At 48.5% G+C, this 16,004-nt stretch overlaps 1 protein-coding gene across 5 annotated transcripts in view; it reads left to right on the top strand.

Moving 5' to 3' along the window:
- The window catches only part of SLC12A8 (solute carrier family 12 member 8), a 174,139-nt gene that overhangs the window by 110,631 nt on the left and 47,504 nt on the right, over nucleotides 1-16,004 (top strand). For all 5 annotated transcript variants that reach the window (XM_029605264.1, XM_029605265.1, XM_029605263.1 and 2 more), the window contains exons 7-8: nucleotides 7,662-7,749; nucleotides 11,076-11,163. In XM_029605264.1, the coding sequence (XP_029461124.1) occupies nucleotides 7,662-7,749; nucleotides 11,076-11,163 (176 nt within the window). The remainder of the gene's footprint in view (nucleotides 1-7,661; nucleotides 7,750-11,075; nucleotides 11,164-16,004) is intronic.

Raw genomic sequence — 16,004 nt, 5'->3', positions numbered from 1 at the left:
TTAGGAGTTCCTGGTGCAGCAAGACAGGAGCAAGGGATCCCAGAGCAGGTCAGACAAGCCATCAGGGAGCAAGTATTCCCGGGTGCTGTTTGTGTCAGCAAATGCTTCCGTCTCAGCTGGGTTTAAATACTGGCACCCATCAGGGTTTCAACCCCCTAAGTCAGCCGATCCGTTCGTCTGAGACTGTGGGTCTGCACCTGTCTGCCAGCAGTCAGCATTTTATTTTATCCCAGCAATCTCTTCCCGGCTCCTTTTGGGCTTCCAGCTTTAATCAATACCTGGACTGGTAATCTGGAACCACGAGCCTTTTTTTGCATCTACCTGGGAATTTTTACCCGTTTTTATATGTCTTCCCAGCTCACGTTAGTTCAGTTTCCTCTACATCAGTCCTCACCCAGAGGCCATCCAGTCGTGGAACCTTGCCATCATAGGTCCTAAATCCAACCTGTAGATGCCACCGAATACAGTGACTGGGACTCTCTCCCCTCCCAACATCTGCAGCTCTGGTCAACACAGGGAGTGGAAAACCTGCACTGGGCATTCACCCCAAATCCCTCTGCATGGCCTTTTTGTCTGAGGTCCAACTTGAAGGTCACTGCTTCTGGTCCTGGTATTCCTTACTGTCCTTAAAACAGACAGGCATTCTCGAAACTCAGTTGAGTTACACGTTTCATAGATGTTAGCATTTAAAGATTGCTTTAGCAACGTGTTTCTTCTGGGTACATGACTGCGATCACTGGTTTGTATTTTTAAATAGGGTCCTATGTATGTAAAGCCCAGTCATTTGATGAACACCCCATCTTTTTTTCATTGCTATAAAGTTTTGCTCTGTGTTGAGGTTGCATTTTTTGGGCTTTATTTGTAGTCAATATCTGTGATGTAATATGAGAAAAATACATCTGAGAGAGATATTCCTGCTCTGTATGAAGAGCCGGCTGCTGTTCAGCAGGAGAGCCACCTTCAGAGACCACCAAAGCCCGGGCACTACTGTAGTATCTCTTCATTTTGCGAGTTGGGCGTTACTGGCTAGTTGCTTTCCGCTTGCTCGTTAAATCTTGGAAAACGACACCGTGAAATCATGATGTTCTGATTTCAGCCTCCTTGGGGGTTACAAGAAAGGCTTTAAAAATCGTACTTTGTGCTGTGACTCGTAAGAAGTATATGTATGCTTTGAAATGTTCAGCACAGAGACCAGGTAAATGTTTTCTGAGATGTTAAAATCTAAGGATCCTTAATGGGAGGTAGTAGGGGGTATAACTGTAAAGAAAGTTTACCCAGTCTGGGGCGATATTGATCAGCTCTGTGTCATACCATTTGCCACATTTGTGATAGAAATTTGGGCATGAAACCTTTTGCGGTATTTTTTGTAATTTTAGTTTGACTCTTGGAATGAATCTTTTCCCGTGACCGGGTCACTAAATGAACTTATCAGTCAGTGTGGGCTTTCACAATAGGTAAACGTCCCACTTTTTTTTTTTTTATTTATTTGTGGCATTCTGTTAGGGATGAGAACCATGGGATGCAGTTTTGTCTATCGTTTATTTGTGAAATGCAATCAATTTTTTATTTTTTTTTTCAATTTAAAAGTAAAAAAATAAAAAAGGAGATTGGCAAGGCCTAAGAGAATGTAAACACCAGCACCTGGAGCCGATGCTGCTCGGAGCCGGTTTCCATAGTGATGGATGAGTTTGAAGGGATTTAGCTTTTAGCGTTGACCGAAAGTCATTAGCGCAGACCTAACTGAGAAAGGCGTGTGTTTGAATAATACAGTCTGAATAAATGTAAGAAAAGAGATCTGGTTTTAATGAGTTTGAATAGACCTGAATTCGCTTGCTCAGTATTAGGCACCAAACAGTGCGTTCTTGGAAATTTTATTATCTTAAGATTTTTGATTTGTTGGATCGTAAGCTGTATGGTGATGCGTAACACGGTTGCTTTCAGTCACCTGGCATTAGGCTTCGTTGAGCGTTGCTTTGTGTTATCGTAAGCCAGTCCCTTTTGGCCCGGTAAGCTGGGAGCTTCAGCAGAGAACCCCGGGCCTGTGGTAGGCCGTATCTGACCACAGGACTTTCTATGGCTCTGTCCTGTCTGCACTACTGTCACTGCACGAAAAAAGTTCAGGAAGCAAGGGAGGGGGGGCTGCTGCCACTGTGGAGAGTCAGGGCCATAGAAAGCACCACCTCTCTGAAGGGACTCCAGTGCAAACGCAGGACCGGATCCATTAAAAGCCTCACGAGCCCTGGCGCAATGAGTTCTTTCTTTTTTTTTTTTTACATTTCAAATAACCTCATTGCCTTTCAAAGAAAGTCATCATCACTTCCTGCACCGCTTTTTCATGATACCGGTAACAACAACGAGAGGGTACAGGACTCGAGTGCTAAATGTACAGTTTAATTTTCTCAATGATCTGCTCAAAACAAAGGTTTCACTGATGCAGGTTGTTCAAGGGGAAGGAGATTGGGGGCAGGAGTTTGCAGTCCCTTTTAAGAAACGCTCATGAAAGATCATTGCCTCCTTCAACAGAGCTGGTTCAACACGATTTGGCTGCAGTTTATTTTTATGCTTCTTTGTTCAGGTTTTCATTTACCAATCAGCCTCGGAATTTTGTTTTTGGCTTAATCTATTGCCTATGCACCGTTTTTTTGTTTTTTTTTAATGTAAGCAATAACTTTCAAATGCCACTGTGAGGGATGTTGTTGTCTTCATAACTTCTTGTAATGCCTAGGATAGGACTATTTATTTTTTCCTAATGCAGAGCAGGGCAGGCAGTAGCCATGTTTCACAAGAATGAGGGCCTATTCTTCCAAACGTAAGATCGTTGATTAGTCACTCTTTGCTGTACCTTGCTCAGCGGTCCCAGGAGTAAATGAGGCCAAATAAAAAATCTATCAAACAACTAAGTACATCACCTCATGACACCCGGGATTTACCACCTCATCCTCTGCCACTAGCTGAAGGAGAACCGAGCAAGCTACCTCCATCCTGCTGACCACCTCCTGCTACCGCCAATACTATTTTTCAGAGCTCTGTGGTTTGAGAGCAGTGCGTGGCTCTGTAGATCGGCAGGGTCCATGGGCCACGCCCTGTTTAATCTGCAAAGCTTTGAACATGGGTGAGAGTGGCAGATGGTGGCCAGCAGAAGAGGTGGGTTAAGTTGTTCTTCTCTCTTGCTGGGGTTTGATGGGGGGGGGGGGGGGGGGGTGAGTGAGTGCATGGAGAGAAAGGGGGAAGCATTGGTGGAATAAGTGTGCCCTGGGAGTTAGAAGAGTTCAGGGGTTGGGGAGTGAATGCCTTGGGAGTGAAGGGGTGAGTGAGTATGGAAAGGGGTGGATTGGGGGTGGGGGGGGAGTGTTTTAGAGGTGGAGGTGGAGAGATCCATCCTGATGCTTACCTTTTAGAAGTTTCTCCTAGACATGGACCAGATTTGGCCAGGCCTGGGTTAAGCTCAGTGAGATGAGTTAGGGAGGAAGGTGGTAAGACAGACTGAAATTAGATGTTGCCAGGAGCATACAGACAGAAGATCCCAGATTTCTTTAGACTCTAAAGAGGCCAGGAGTAGCGCTGCTGATAAGCATCCCATACTGTCTGTTTCATTCCTCCTGAATACCTGAAATTTCCTTCTTGCTTTGACCGCAGAGGTTTTGAAAAGAACATAACATGAGAATCTATTGTTGACTTATTCAGTCGTTTCCAAGTCAGGCATCATTTCTGAAAACCTTAAGAATGGTCAAATATACACAGGAAGGACCCAGCTTTTCAATAAACACAGGTAGATCACAAACTAGTTAGTGCTTAAAGCATGTCTCATATAAAGAAATTTAAAAAAAAAAAAAAAAAGCATGTCTCATTGTATAAACGGAGAAATCTGACAGCACATTAAAAAATTCCAGGCCCCAACTTGTGGTGGTAAGAGAGGAGTTGGGAGGGGGAGCAGGTAGGGAGCCAGGTGTTGGATTAAGTCTGAGATCTTGGATGCCCATCTGCCCAGGATGGTAGAAAATCAAAGACGAAGACAGCAAAAGCTGAACAGGATGTGATATCTAACAGGTGATGAAACCTCTACAGCTGGGAGATGTCCTTGCAGTATGGTCAGAAATAACTGAGTAGAGCGGATGGACCATTTGGTCTTTTTTTTTTTTTTTGTACCATCATCTGCTGTGTTACTGTGTTATGTTATGTTACCACGTATCTATTCTGCCCATATTCTCTGCCTGCCACGGTTAAGACAGTAACAAAGGGTCAAGTTACGCACTGGCACAAGTTACCTAAGGAGGTGGAAGAATTTCTATCATGGGAGGATTTGGGGGTAGGGGGAGAATTTTCAGATCAGTCCCGGGCTGCCTGCAGTGACGTACCTGCCAAGCGGCAAGCTCATTTTCAAAGGGAAATGCAGTGATTTAAAAATGAAATCGCTGTATGCACTGTCATTGCCCTGCCCTAACTCTGCCCCCTAATCTCCCCAGATAAAAGCACACGTATACATTTCATAGCGTGCTCTTACCTGCACTGAGATGAGTGGGAAGGGGCCACACAATTGTCTAGAGTGTTTTGCTCATATAAAAACTTTTCAAAATCGTCCTGTCTAAGAGCATGTTAGACCAGTGGTTCTCAACCCATCCTCTGGACACCCCTAGCTAATCAGCTTTTCAGGATATCCACAGTGAATATGCATGGATTCACTAGGGGAAGGGCTTCTCAGACAAATCTAATTGATTTTTTTTTGATTGGGTGACTAAAGAATTGGATCGAGGAAGAGTGTTTGATGTCATCTATTTGGATTTCAGCAAAGTCTTTGATATGGTCCTGCATAGGAGGCTTGAGACTAAAGGCCAGGATTTTAAAAGGCCTGCGTGTATAAATCGCCTTACGCGCACTGGGCCTACTTTTAAAAAGGCCTGGCCATGCGCACATATCCAGGGGCTTCGGAAAAGGGGTGGGGAGGGGGCAGGGCAGTTCGGGGGCGGGGTGGAGTCAGAAGCTCCTGGCCATTTGCCGCTGTGCCGGGGGGTCACATACTGGCAGGGTGCCGGCACGTGCAACCTGCACCTGCTCCGAGGCAGGCGCAGAAGGTAAGACAGGTTGGGGGGGGGGGGTCCTAGGTTAGGGCTAGTGGATGGGTAGGTTAGGGGAAGGGAGGATAGTTTAGGGGGTTGGGAGGGAACAGGGGAAGGCCGCGGGAGTCGGCGCACGCAAGTTGCACTAATGTGCACCCCCTTGTGCGCGCTGACACCCAATTTTATAACATGCACACACCTGCGCGCGCATGTTATAAAATCGGGCGTCCATTTGTTCGCGCCGGGTAGCGCGCGCTCATAGACTTCCACAAGCAAGTTTATAAAATCTACCCCAAAATGAGGAGCTTGGGAGTGAGCGCCAAGGTGGTGGCGTGGATTACAAACTGGTTGCTGGATAGAAGACAGCGTGTGATGGTAAATGGAACCTACTCTGAAGACAGAATGGAGTTAAGCGGAGTGGCACAAGGATCGGTGTTGGGACCGGTTCTGTTCAATATCTTTGTGAGCGACATTGTGAAAGGGATAGAAGGTAAAGTTTGTCTATTTGCATATGATACTAAGATCTGCAACAGAGTGGACACGCCAGAAGGAGTAGAGAGAATGAGACGGGATTTAAGGAAGCTGGAAGAGTGGTCAAAGATATGGCAGCTGGGATTCAATGCCAAGATGTACAGATGCTTCTGGGGTGTGGTAATCCAAAAGAGCTGTGTGTGATGGGGGGTGAAGGGCTGTTGTGCATGGAACAAGAGAGGGACCTTGGGGTGATAGTGTCTAGCAATGTGACAAGGCAATAGCTAAACCCAGAAGAATTCTGGGCTGTATAGAGAGAGGAATAACCAGTAAGAAAAAGGAAGTGATAATGCCCTTGTACAGGTCCTTGGTGAGGCCTCACCTGGATTACTGTGTTCAGTTCTGGAGACCGTATCTCGGAAGGGACAGAGACAGGATGGAGGCAGTCCAGAGAAGGGCAACCAAAATGGTGGGTGTTCTCTATTAAATGACTTATGAGGAGAGGTTGAAGGACCTAAATATGTATACCCTGGAGGAGAGGAGGTGCAGGGGAGATATAATACAGACCTTCAGATACCTGAAAGGTTTTAATGATGCACAATCAGCAACAAACCTTTTCCGTTGGAAAGAAATCAGTAGAACTAGGGGTCACAAAATGAAACTCCAGAGAGGACGACTCAGTACCAACATCAGGAAATATTTTTTCCTGGAGAGGGTAGTGGATGCCTGGAATGCCCTTCTGGAGGAGGTGGTGAAGACAAAAACCGTGAAAGATTTCAAAGGGGCATGGGATAAACACTGTGGATCCCTAAAGGTTAGAGGATGGAAATGAGGAAGAGAGTGCATGGGGGTAATTTGATGGTGCAGTGGTTATTACTCTTAACCAATGAGCCTTCATACTGTTGATGCAACTCCATCATTTCTCTCTGCTTCAACAGCAGGGAGAAAAGAGGAAATCAGGAATTAGGTTCAGACACCAACCAACAAGGACATTGAATTTTACAGTCTGGGGAAAACACATAAGCATGGGGGTCATTTGCTGATGCAGCTGTTCTACCCTTAACCAATAAGCCTGATACTTTTTATGCAACTCCAACATTGCTCTCTGCTTTAACAGCAAGAGGTGATGGATAATTGGACTCAAACAGAAACCAACAAGGGCCCTGACTTTGATGGTCTGGGAAACTGAAAAGTATGGGGGTGCTTGTATGGAGTGGCAAATACTACCGTAAGTTTGCTGGGCAGACTGGATGGACCGTTTGCTCCTTTTCTGCCGTCATTTCTATGTTTCTATGAGGTAGATATGCACACAATGGAGGCAGTGCACGCAGATCTATCTCATGCACACTCGTGGATATCCTGAATGCCTGACTGGCTAGGGGTGACCTGAGGACTGGATTGAGAACTCCTGTATTAGACATCTGTCTGATAGTTTAGGTACACAGATACCTTACAACCCTATGTTTCTATGACACCATATTTTTTGTTTTAATTTCTAGCGAATCCTTTTTGTATATGTAAAATTCCCTCTCATCCACCCTTTCTATCTCCGTTCATATCCATGGAGTAACAGTTTGTGAGCATGATGAATAATCAGTTTTGTGGCATTGTATCAGCTTTGATTGTATAGGCGGAGCCGCAGCATTAAAGGGGGAAGCGGTCCCTTCACAACTCCATGGGTTTTCTCCCTCAGATTCCATGGGCCTGATTCTGCAATGGATTTTTTTTCCTCATTCTGCACCTGAACGAGGTCCTAAGCATTCTTCACGGGCCTGTTGTCATCTTCCCTACTGTCTTGGGGTGCAAAATGCCAGGGCCACAGATGGCTCTGGTTTTCAGGGGGTAACCAAGCGTGTGTGCCAGTGTACCTCATGAATATTCATTGTGGGTTATCTCTTGACAATCGAGCCCAGGTTCTGTGCATCCCCCTGATCTAGCTGATAGGTGTAAACAGCGGCCCTTATTTAACATGTTTAGGTAGCTGACGTAACACTGGATAGAAGGTGGAACGGCGCAGTGGGACAGCACATGGGACTTCACCGTTTATGGGCCCCGAGGGGGAAAGAAAATCAGTTGCGTACGTGAGAAAAGGATGGATTGTAACTTAACAGACGGTTTTGTGTGTGTGGAATGCAGGAGTGATGGCCGGCTTCAACATGAGCGGAGACCTCCAGAAACCTGCTACCAGCATCCCAACGGGCTCCCTGACTGCCATTGGCGTTTCGTAAGTCCCTCCGGAGGCAGAAAAGAATTCGCTTTCCGTTTTTTTTGCTTTTTTTTTTCCTTTCCTGATTATCACCAGTCAATCAGCCTTTTATTACCCAGCCATCTGGAAAATTAAAGTCTGGCTGTTGAAATGATCGTCCGTTGCCACCTCTTACACTGGGTTGCTCTCATTAATGCAGATCTAATCACGTTTTTTTGTTTTTTTTTCATACCATGGTAGAATTCTTAATTTGTTAACCCTACAGTTGCTGGACTCTCCTGAAATCTAGCATTTGTAGGGGGTGATGATATCAAACGAGATGATCCGAGAAACCAATTGGTGACTGCATTTGAATCACATTGTTAAAGCTTTTCCTTCTGATGATGGGGGAGGCTTTTAAAAAAATGCTCTAGCAGACCGCAGTCCCAAATGAGTTTGAAGTAAATTATTTACTTTTCTCATCCCTTGATTCAATTGGGTTTGAAATTCGTTTTCTTTTGAATTTCAAGGTCATTTACCCCCTTGTGCAATGCAGCAGATAATGTATTTCTTCTTTACTGTGCCGTTTGCTGCCTCTTGGACGCAATGTGGCCTTTACTGTATCTTCATGTAATAGCGTGTTCCTGGCATGTAAAGGATACATGAATTACTTTGATTTATTTTAAGATGCTCTGATGCTTTCCATGTACTGTAATCATTTTTCGGATGTTTCAGCCAAACATTTTCATTTTTACCCACAGAATTGTACAGAATCACTGCTGCTGTGATGGTTCTGTTTTTTTGTTGTTCTGTTTTGGACCCAGCAGCATTTCCTACAGCTCCTTTGGGCTTCCAGCTCAGTCTGAACCAGGGCTGGGATCCTGTGACATTAACAGCTACCCCGGGTGGGGTAGGGGAAGGTTTCCATATTTTTTTATTCCCTCCCAGATTGCTTGAAGCCAGCCACTGAAGTGGCCATCCTTGCGGCCCTGCCACTGACTACCAGACCCACACCACTATGTCTGACCTGATGCATTGACAGATCCATTTAACATCTAGGGATCGATATTGAAAGACTAACGGGCTAGCTTATCTGGCTAACGTAGCTGGGGATATTCAATGGTGCAGCCACGCCACTAAGTATACCAAAATAATTATAAAGTTACCTGGATAAGTATATCCAGCTAAGTTTGGACCTGCTAATTTAGCCCGATAAGTGTAAATATTGCCACTTATCCAGCTAAGTTAGCTGAATAACTAGCTCCTCCATGTAATTAATATTTATTAATTCTGTTATTTGTAAAGCCTTGTTGCTAATTTATTGTTAATTGTAAACCGCGGTGATGTATATTTTACGTACTGCGGTATATAAAAACCTCTAAATAAATAAATAAATAAATAAATAAATAAATAAATGTTATACCCCTGTCCCATCCACCACTTAGGCCTGGATTTTCTAAGGTCTGCGACGTTAGAAAATCCGAGGGGGAGGGCCTGTGAAAGCAGGCAACCATCGCACCACTGCGGTGCGCTGGCTGCCGGCTTTCGCACCGAATAACTAACTACATCATAAAAGGTGTCGTTATTTGGCACGAAACTGGCGGCGATAAGGGTCATTACCTTTCGCCGCCAGCAATGTCTCCGCAGAGCGGGCCCCGGTGCCGCCCCGACTCCTCCTCCTCTTCCGGGGCCGACTCCACCCCCATTTAGCGATCGCACGTGAAAAGTCCCTCTTCGCGTGCGATCGCTTTTGGAAATGACCCCCTTAGCCGGCTAACTACTTAATCTGGCTATGTGACGGCCGCTGAACGGGGATTGCCTATTCAGACCTCGCCATTCAGTGCATAAGTCTGTATGTATCCGGATAAGTGATGCTGAATATCGACCTCCTGATCTTGAAAGATTCCTTTACCACTCTTCCACATGGGTGCTGTTTTGTGCCCGTCGGGATGAACCCCTGCAGCTGGTAGGTATGTGCATCCCAAAATGAGCAGCCAGCCATTCAGACGTGTGATTTGTGGGGGTTCCTTGCCTGTCTACCAAAGGAATTCCTGTACCTTTCTTATGCTAAAAGGGACCAGGGTCTTGCAACGGCCAGTGGTAATTTATGTATAAAAGTGCTTTCCCTTCCTGGGTGCTTTCTGGACCTCATCTGCCTCTTTCCTTTTCTCATTAGATAAATGCTATAAAATTAATCTCTTTTAGATTGTGGGTTTCAGCATTCATTTGGGCTGATTAAATCTGAATGTGATAAAACACGCTTGGATATTTGGAGGACTGCCTCCTAAGTATGTTTTGGCACAGAGCAGTTTAGTTTTCAAGTCTAAATATATTCTGTGCAGTAATAATTTTATCTGCAACTTGCCCAAGACAGGTTTCACAGACTGGAGATGCAGCATCGTGTCTTGTCTGCCAGAAGTAATTTTATACAGCAAGTTTCATGTTTGCTATAGTCTGACGGGATCCAGCCCCCTCCTTACCCAGATGCAAATCCCACATAAAACTCCACGTCCTGCTTTTCTATTGCTGTGCTGAGACTAACAGCCAAATTAAAAAAAAAAAAAAAAAGTTTATAAATTCTTCAAGCTTTCTCAGATTGTGCAGTAATTGCTGGCTCAGTGATCACTGACGCTTTGTATTTATAATGCAGTTTCTTTCTGGTGCAGTCTGCATCCCCTGCTTGATTGCCTCCGTGACCCGTGCCAGTAATCTCCCAGTTCGTGCAGTTGTAAAGATCCGAGTCGTTACCAATAATGTATCTTGTCATTCATAAAGAGTTTGGCAGAAGGGTGGGGAAGGAGGGAGTCTTAGCCAAGAATAGAGCCTGTTCTAATGGAGAAAGGGAGATCGAGGAAGATGCATAATTAATGCTTTTGAATGTGTACGGTAACAGCTCTTTAAATAACCCCTTGTAAAAGGGCAAACATTGTGCTGGAAGAAGATGCTCCTTTATATGGTGTATCGGTCAGGGAGATCTCGGTTAGATATCGGAGACTGGATTGGACGGGGCCGGGAGGGAGCTCGGATATTGTACGACAGTGACCCCCCCCCCCCCCCCTACTGGCTGAATTTGGGGCACAATGTACAGGGCTTTGGAGGGGGGACCATGGTCTGTGGCCCCTGGTCAAGGACTGTCACTGCGATTAATGAACTAGATGGGGCCGGGGGAGGAATTAAAATAAACAGGGAAAAAATAGATAGTTGAAAATGAAAGTTTATGGTGCCCCCGTAACAAGGAGGTATTGCATGAAAGTTCACAGCATTGCTACCACAATTCCGAGAAACTTCTGACTTTTAGTATAAAGATTCTACATGGACTCATGGCAATGCAAGTAGATATGCTTTTCTGATTTTGATACCTACAGGTGGTTCCTCTACATAATCTTTGTGTTTTTACTGGGAGCTGTTTGCACCAGGGAGTCACTTCGATATGAGTTCATGATAGCGGAAAAGGTAAGTCCTAATTGCAGGGAATTCAGTAGTGGTGATGGCGGCAGGCAGCTGCCTCTGTGGTAGTGAATGGCAACAGAAGATGTGCCATGCTGGGTCAGACCAAAGGTCCGTCGAGCCCAGCATCCTATAACACGACTGTGGCCGATCCGGGTACCTGACAGATCCCAAAAAGTAGATAAGCAGCAGTGGGTTTCCCCAAGTCCATCTGGCTAAGAATTGTTTATGGACTTTTCTTCCAAGAAGTTGTTCAAACTCCTTTTAACCACAGCTATTCTAGCTGCCTTGATCACATCCTCCAGCAACAAATTCCACAGTGTTCTCTGGCATTCTCAGTAATGCTAAAATTTTCGGATTATCCTATGTCAATGACTCTTCATCACCTTTTCTTCACAATCTTATCCTATATGTATGTGTCTATGTATGTGTGAGTGTAGATATATATATATATAGATATATATATATATATGTTTGTATTGTGCTGGAAGCAGACATTCCTTTCTGATTGTCTTGGTCAGGCAGACCTAGGTGTTCCATATATATATATATATATATATATAACACCATCTCATAAAAGTGGTGTCTGTTGGCGACCTGTGAGGTGTGCGTGTGTGCACCAGCTGCGGGGGTGCGTGCACATGGACTTTGGAAGGCCTGTGCATGCTCGCTGGGAAATGCACATAAGGTCAGAGCTACGTGTGCCGTGTTCCGCTGCGAGACCTCGCGATGCAGGGGCTTTCGGTTGCACAGTGCATGGATGTGGGGGACGGCAACAGTGGCGCAGCCATGGAGAGGCAATGGCCCAAATGGATGAGTGATGAGATCGCAAAGAGTGGCACAGAGCTGCAGGGCGACAAAGGTGTCTGTCCAGTCGCTGGACTGGAAGAAGTGCAGGAGGCCTGGAACAGAGAGGGACAGGGTCCCAGGACCAGAGGAAAAGGTAGTATGTATGTGTATGTATATTTTCCTGGCGTGTAGCCAGATGGACTCAGGACAAATGGGATAGTATCCGCGTGCTAGCAGTTGGAGACGGATCTGACGTCAGCACGGGGGCGTGTATATATCCCCACAGGAAGCGCAGCTGTTCAGTAATTTCCGTCTCCAAAGCAGTTTGGAGTGCCTGCACGCTGGTTCAGCGTGCTTTCCAAGACTACTTTCATTTTTGTTTTCTTCTCTTCTAGATTCTACTTTACCTTTCTTCAACACCTTTTTGAGCCCCGCGCTCCTCAGGGGCCGTTCTGGCCGTGCCCCCCAGTTGAGCTTCCCGGGGTGACTGCCGTGGTCCCCCGGAGGTGAAAGTCCTCGGTCCCGCCGAGGCCCTCGCTCCCGGCGTGGACGAGGTAGCGGGTGCAGTGCCTCAACCGCGGCGGTGAAAGGTATCGGCCCTTTCCCCTCGCAGCCGGAGACCGCCTGTAATCCTGCCCGGCAGCGCTGAAGATTTGGTACGGCGTACGTCTCTTCACCCAGGTCTCCGCTATCTAGAGGACCGGCAGCGTGGCAAGCCGTGGAGGACGCCATTTGTGGCCTTACTCAGGTATTCCGCGCCTGTAATGGGCGCGGCTTTCTTTCCTCCTTGTTCTTGCTTATTGGCTGCCACTGTGAGTATGTGCCGCATATTGCTGCTGTATGTCTATTGACTGCCATTATGTGTATGTTGCTACCTGCTTAGTACTGTGTGCCTCTGGCCTTTGCTGGTGGTTGCCGCAGCCTGTTGCTATTGTGCTCCTATTCGGCTCAGCGCCTATTGCTGCAGCACACTGTTGCTATTGTGCGCCTATTCTGCTCGGCGCCTATTGCTGCCGCACACTGTTGCTATTGTGCGCCTGTTCTACTCAGCGCCTCTTGCTGCCGCTTACTATTGCTATTGTGCGCTTGCTCTCTTCAGCGCCTATTGCTGCTGCTTCCTATTGCTATTGTGCGCCTGTGCTATTCAGCGCCTATTACTGCCGCTTACTATTGTTATTGTGCGCCTGTTCTATTCAGCCGATTGCTGCCGCATAAGTAGCGCACGCTTGCTATATTTTGCTAATGGATCAGCTCGCGGCCGCAGCGGCGCCGCCGCTTGCCCTAGACGTTTCAGCTCTAGGCCTCTGCTCTGCATGCCACCTTCGTGCCACGCGCGGTACTGACCCCGACTCCCTATGTACCCAATGTGCGGCGGCCGGGGGACCCTCCGGCCAGGACCAATCTCAGCCGCAGTTTTTTGACAGTTCACCTGCGGCTACACTGGATTTGGGAGGCAGTCTCGACCGCTCAGGAATCCCGGGGGAGCTTGTACCCCGGCGTTTTGAGGCTGCTTCCATTTCCTGGGTGGATCTTTTTCAGGGAATTCATGCCTTTGTCCAGATGCAGACGGCTTCGCGTCCAGGCCCTACGGTCCCTGCTGCGCCTGTTCTTCCAGCGGTTGCGGTTCCTGCGGTGGCGGCGTCTACGGCGCATGCTGCGGCTGCCGCCATGATGGCGGCCCCTAGGGATCCTGTTCCTGGACCCTCGCAGCCTTCTCGGGAGCGGGACCTCCCGCCACTGGACAGTCCCGATCAGTCGGACCAGGAGGTTTCGCCGGACGAGTCCGAACTCCCGGACGAAGGGGACCTCCCCCCGGGGATTGCGCCATATAGGACTATGCGGCGCTTTTTCCCTAAGGAGGACCTCTCGGACCTCGTGTCTCAGTGTCTGGCGGAGTTGGATATCACTGGTCCCAGTGCTTCGATTCCTTCTGCGCAGAACCCCCTGCTGGAAGGTCTTCGTCCTACAGCCCGCCATTTTCCTTTTTTGCAGGCGGCTCAGCAACTCATTGATTTGGAATGGGCAGCACCGGCGGCCTCATTTCAAGGGGGCCGGGCCCTGAAAGGCATGTACCCATTGGCACCGGCTCTCCAGGACCTGCTGGCATGCCCTCAGGTGGACGCCTTGATTAGCGCTGTGGTCAAGCGCACTACCATTCCTGTGGAAGGGAGTACGGCCCTCAGGGAGCCCCATGACAGGTGGATGGACGCCATTCTGAAGCAAAATTTTGAGGTGGCAGCTCTTTCTTTGAGGATTGCGGCCTGTTGCACGGTGGTCACTCGTGCCTGCTTGTCTCAGGTCCGGAACAACGCTCCGGCGGCTGACATGGAGCCCGCTCTTTCCTTCCTCACCGATGCCGCATCGGATTTGGTTCGAACCACGGCTAAGGGGATCTCGTCTTCCGTGGCCGCCAGGAGACACCTATGGATCCAGCCATGGTCCGCTGATACACCTTCGAAGTCTCGCCTCACCAAATTGCCTTTTCAGGGCTCGTTTCTGTTTGGCAGTGACCTTGATAAGCTAGTCGCTACCTGGGGTGCCTCTCCTGTGCCTCGCCTACCAGAAGACCAGTCCAGGAGGGGACAGCGCTCCGTTCCACGGCCCTCCAGGGGCAGGAGTTCACAGCGATTTGTTCCATATAGAGGGCGCTATCAGACGCCGCGTCCTCCGGCCAGGAATCAGTCCTTTCGGTCCAGGCTGCGCAAACGGGGGACCGGGCCGGGCGTGGGTCCCGGTCGCATCCCACAATGAGAATTTGCCGATTCATCTGGGGGACGAAGCCATAGGGGGCAGATTGACCCTCTTCTACCCCAGATGGGTCGAGATCACGTCGGACCAGTGGGTCCTCGCAGTTATCCGAGAGGGGTATTATCTGGACTTTCATCATCTTCCTCCGGACAAGTTTGTGGAGTCTTCATGTTCCCCGCTCAAGAAGGCAGCATTGGAGGCCACCCTGATGAGGCTCCTGACCTTGAACGCCATCCTCCCAGAGCCTGCCTGGGAAGTGGATTCTGGACACTATTCCATTTATTTCATAGTACCCAAGAAAGGGGGCACTTTTCGGCCTGTTCTGGACCTCAAATCCCTCAATCGGTACTTACGGGTACCGCGGTTTCGCATGGAAACTCTGCGCTCCGTCAAAGCCGCAGTCCAGCCCGGAGAGTTCCTCACGGCATTAGACCTGTCCGAAGCCTATCTTCATATTCCGATACATCCAGATCATCAGCGCTACCTACGCTTCAAGGTTCTGGACCGCCACTTCCAGTTTCGAGCTCTCCCCTTCGGGTTGGCCACCTCCCCAAGGACATTCACCAAGGTGATGGTAGTTGTGGCGGCGGCACTCAGGCGGGAAGGGATCTTGGTCCATCCCTACCTAGACGACTGGTTGATCAGGGTGAAATCCCGAGTGGAGAGCCTGCGGACGACCGACAGGGTGATCGCCCTTCTGGAAAGCTTGGGCTGGGTCATCAACCTCAGCAAGAGCTGCCTACAGCCTTCCCAGTCCATAGAGTATCTGGGGGTACAGTTCGACACTCGGGCGGACACGGTCAGTCTTACGACCAAGAGACAGTTGAACCTTCGGCAGCGTATCCAGTATCTGTTGGGAACCAGTCGGCCATTAGCTTGGGATTATCTGCAGGTTCTGGGTCTCATGGCATCCACCCTGGACGTGGTGCCTTGGGCACGGGCCCATATGAGACCACTTCAGCATTCCCTGCTCTCTCGCTGGAGCCCTCATCACCGAGCCTATTCCACGCACCTCCCTCTACCGGTCCGTGTTCGGACCCGGCTGCGGTGGTGGTTGCGGTCCGACCACCTGAGCAGGGGGTCGAGGATGTCCGCGCCCACGTGGATCTTGCTCACCACGGATGCCAGCCTAAGCGGCTGGGGAGCACATTGCGAAGAACTCACCGCGCAAGGGCGCTGGAACAGGGAGGAGTCCACATGGAACATCAATCACCTGGAAGCCCGGGCAGTCAGACTGGCCTGCCTTCGTTTCGCTCCACGGCTGCGACACAGAGCTGTCAGAGTGATGTCCGACAACGCCACCACGGTGG

Source organism: Rhinatrema bivittatum, chromosome 6 (genome assembly GCF_901001135.1).
Source record: "Rhinatrema bivittatum chromosome 6, aRhiBiv1.1, whole genome shotgun sequence".
In the NCBI taxonomy this organism is placed as follows: domain Eukaryota; kingdom Metazoa; phylum Chordata; class Amphibia; order Gymnophiona; family Rhinatrematidae; genus Rhinatrema; species Rhinatrema bivittatum.
This window is presented reverse-complemented; position numbering and strand designations above follow the sequence as displayed.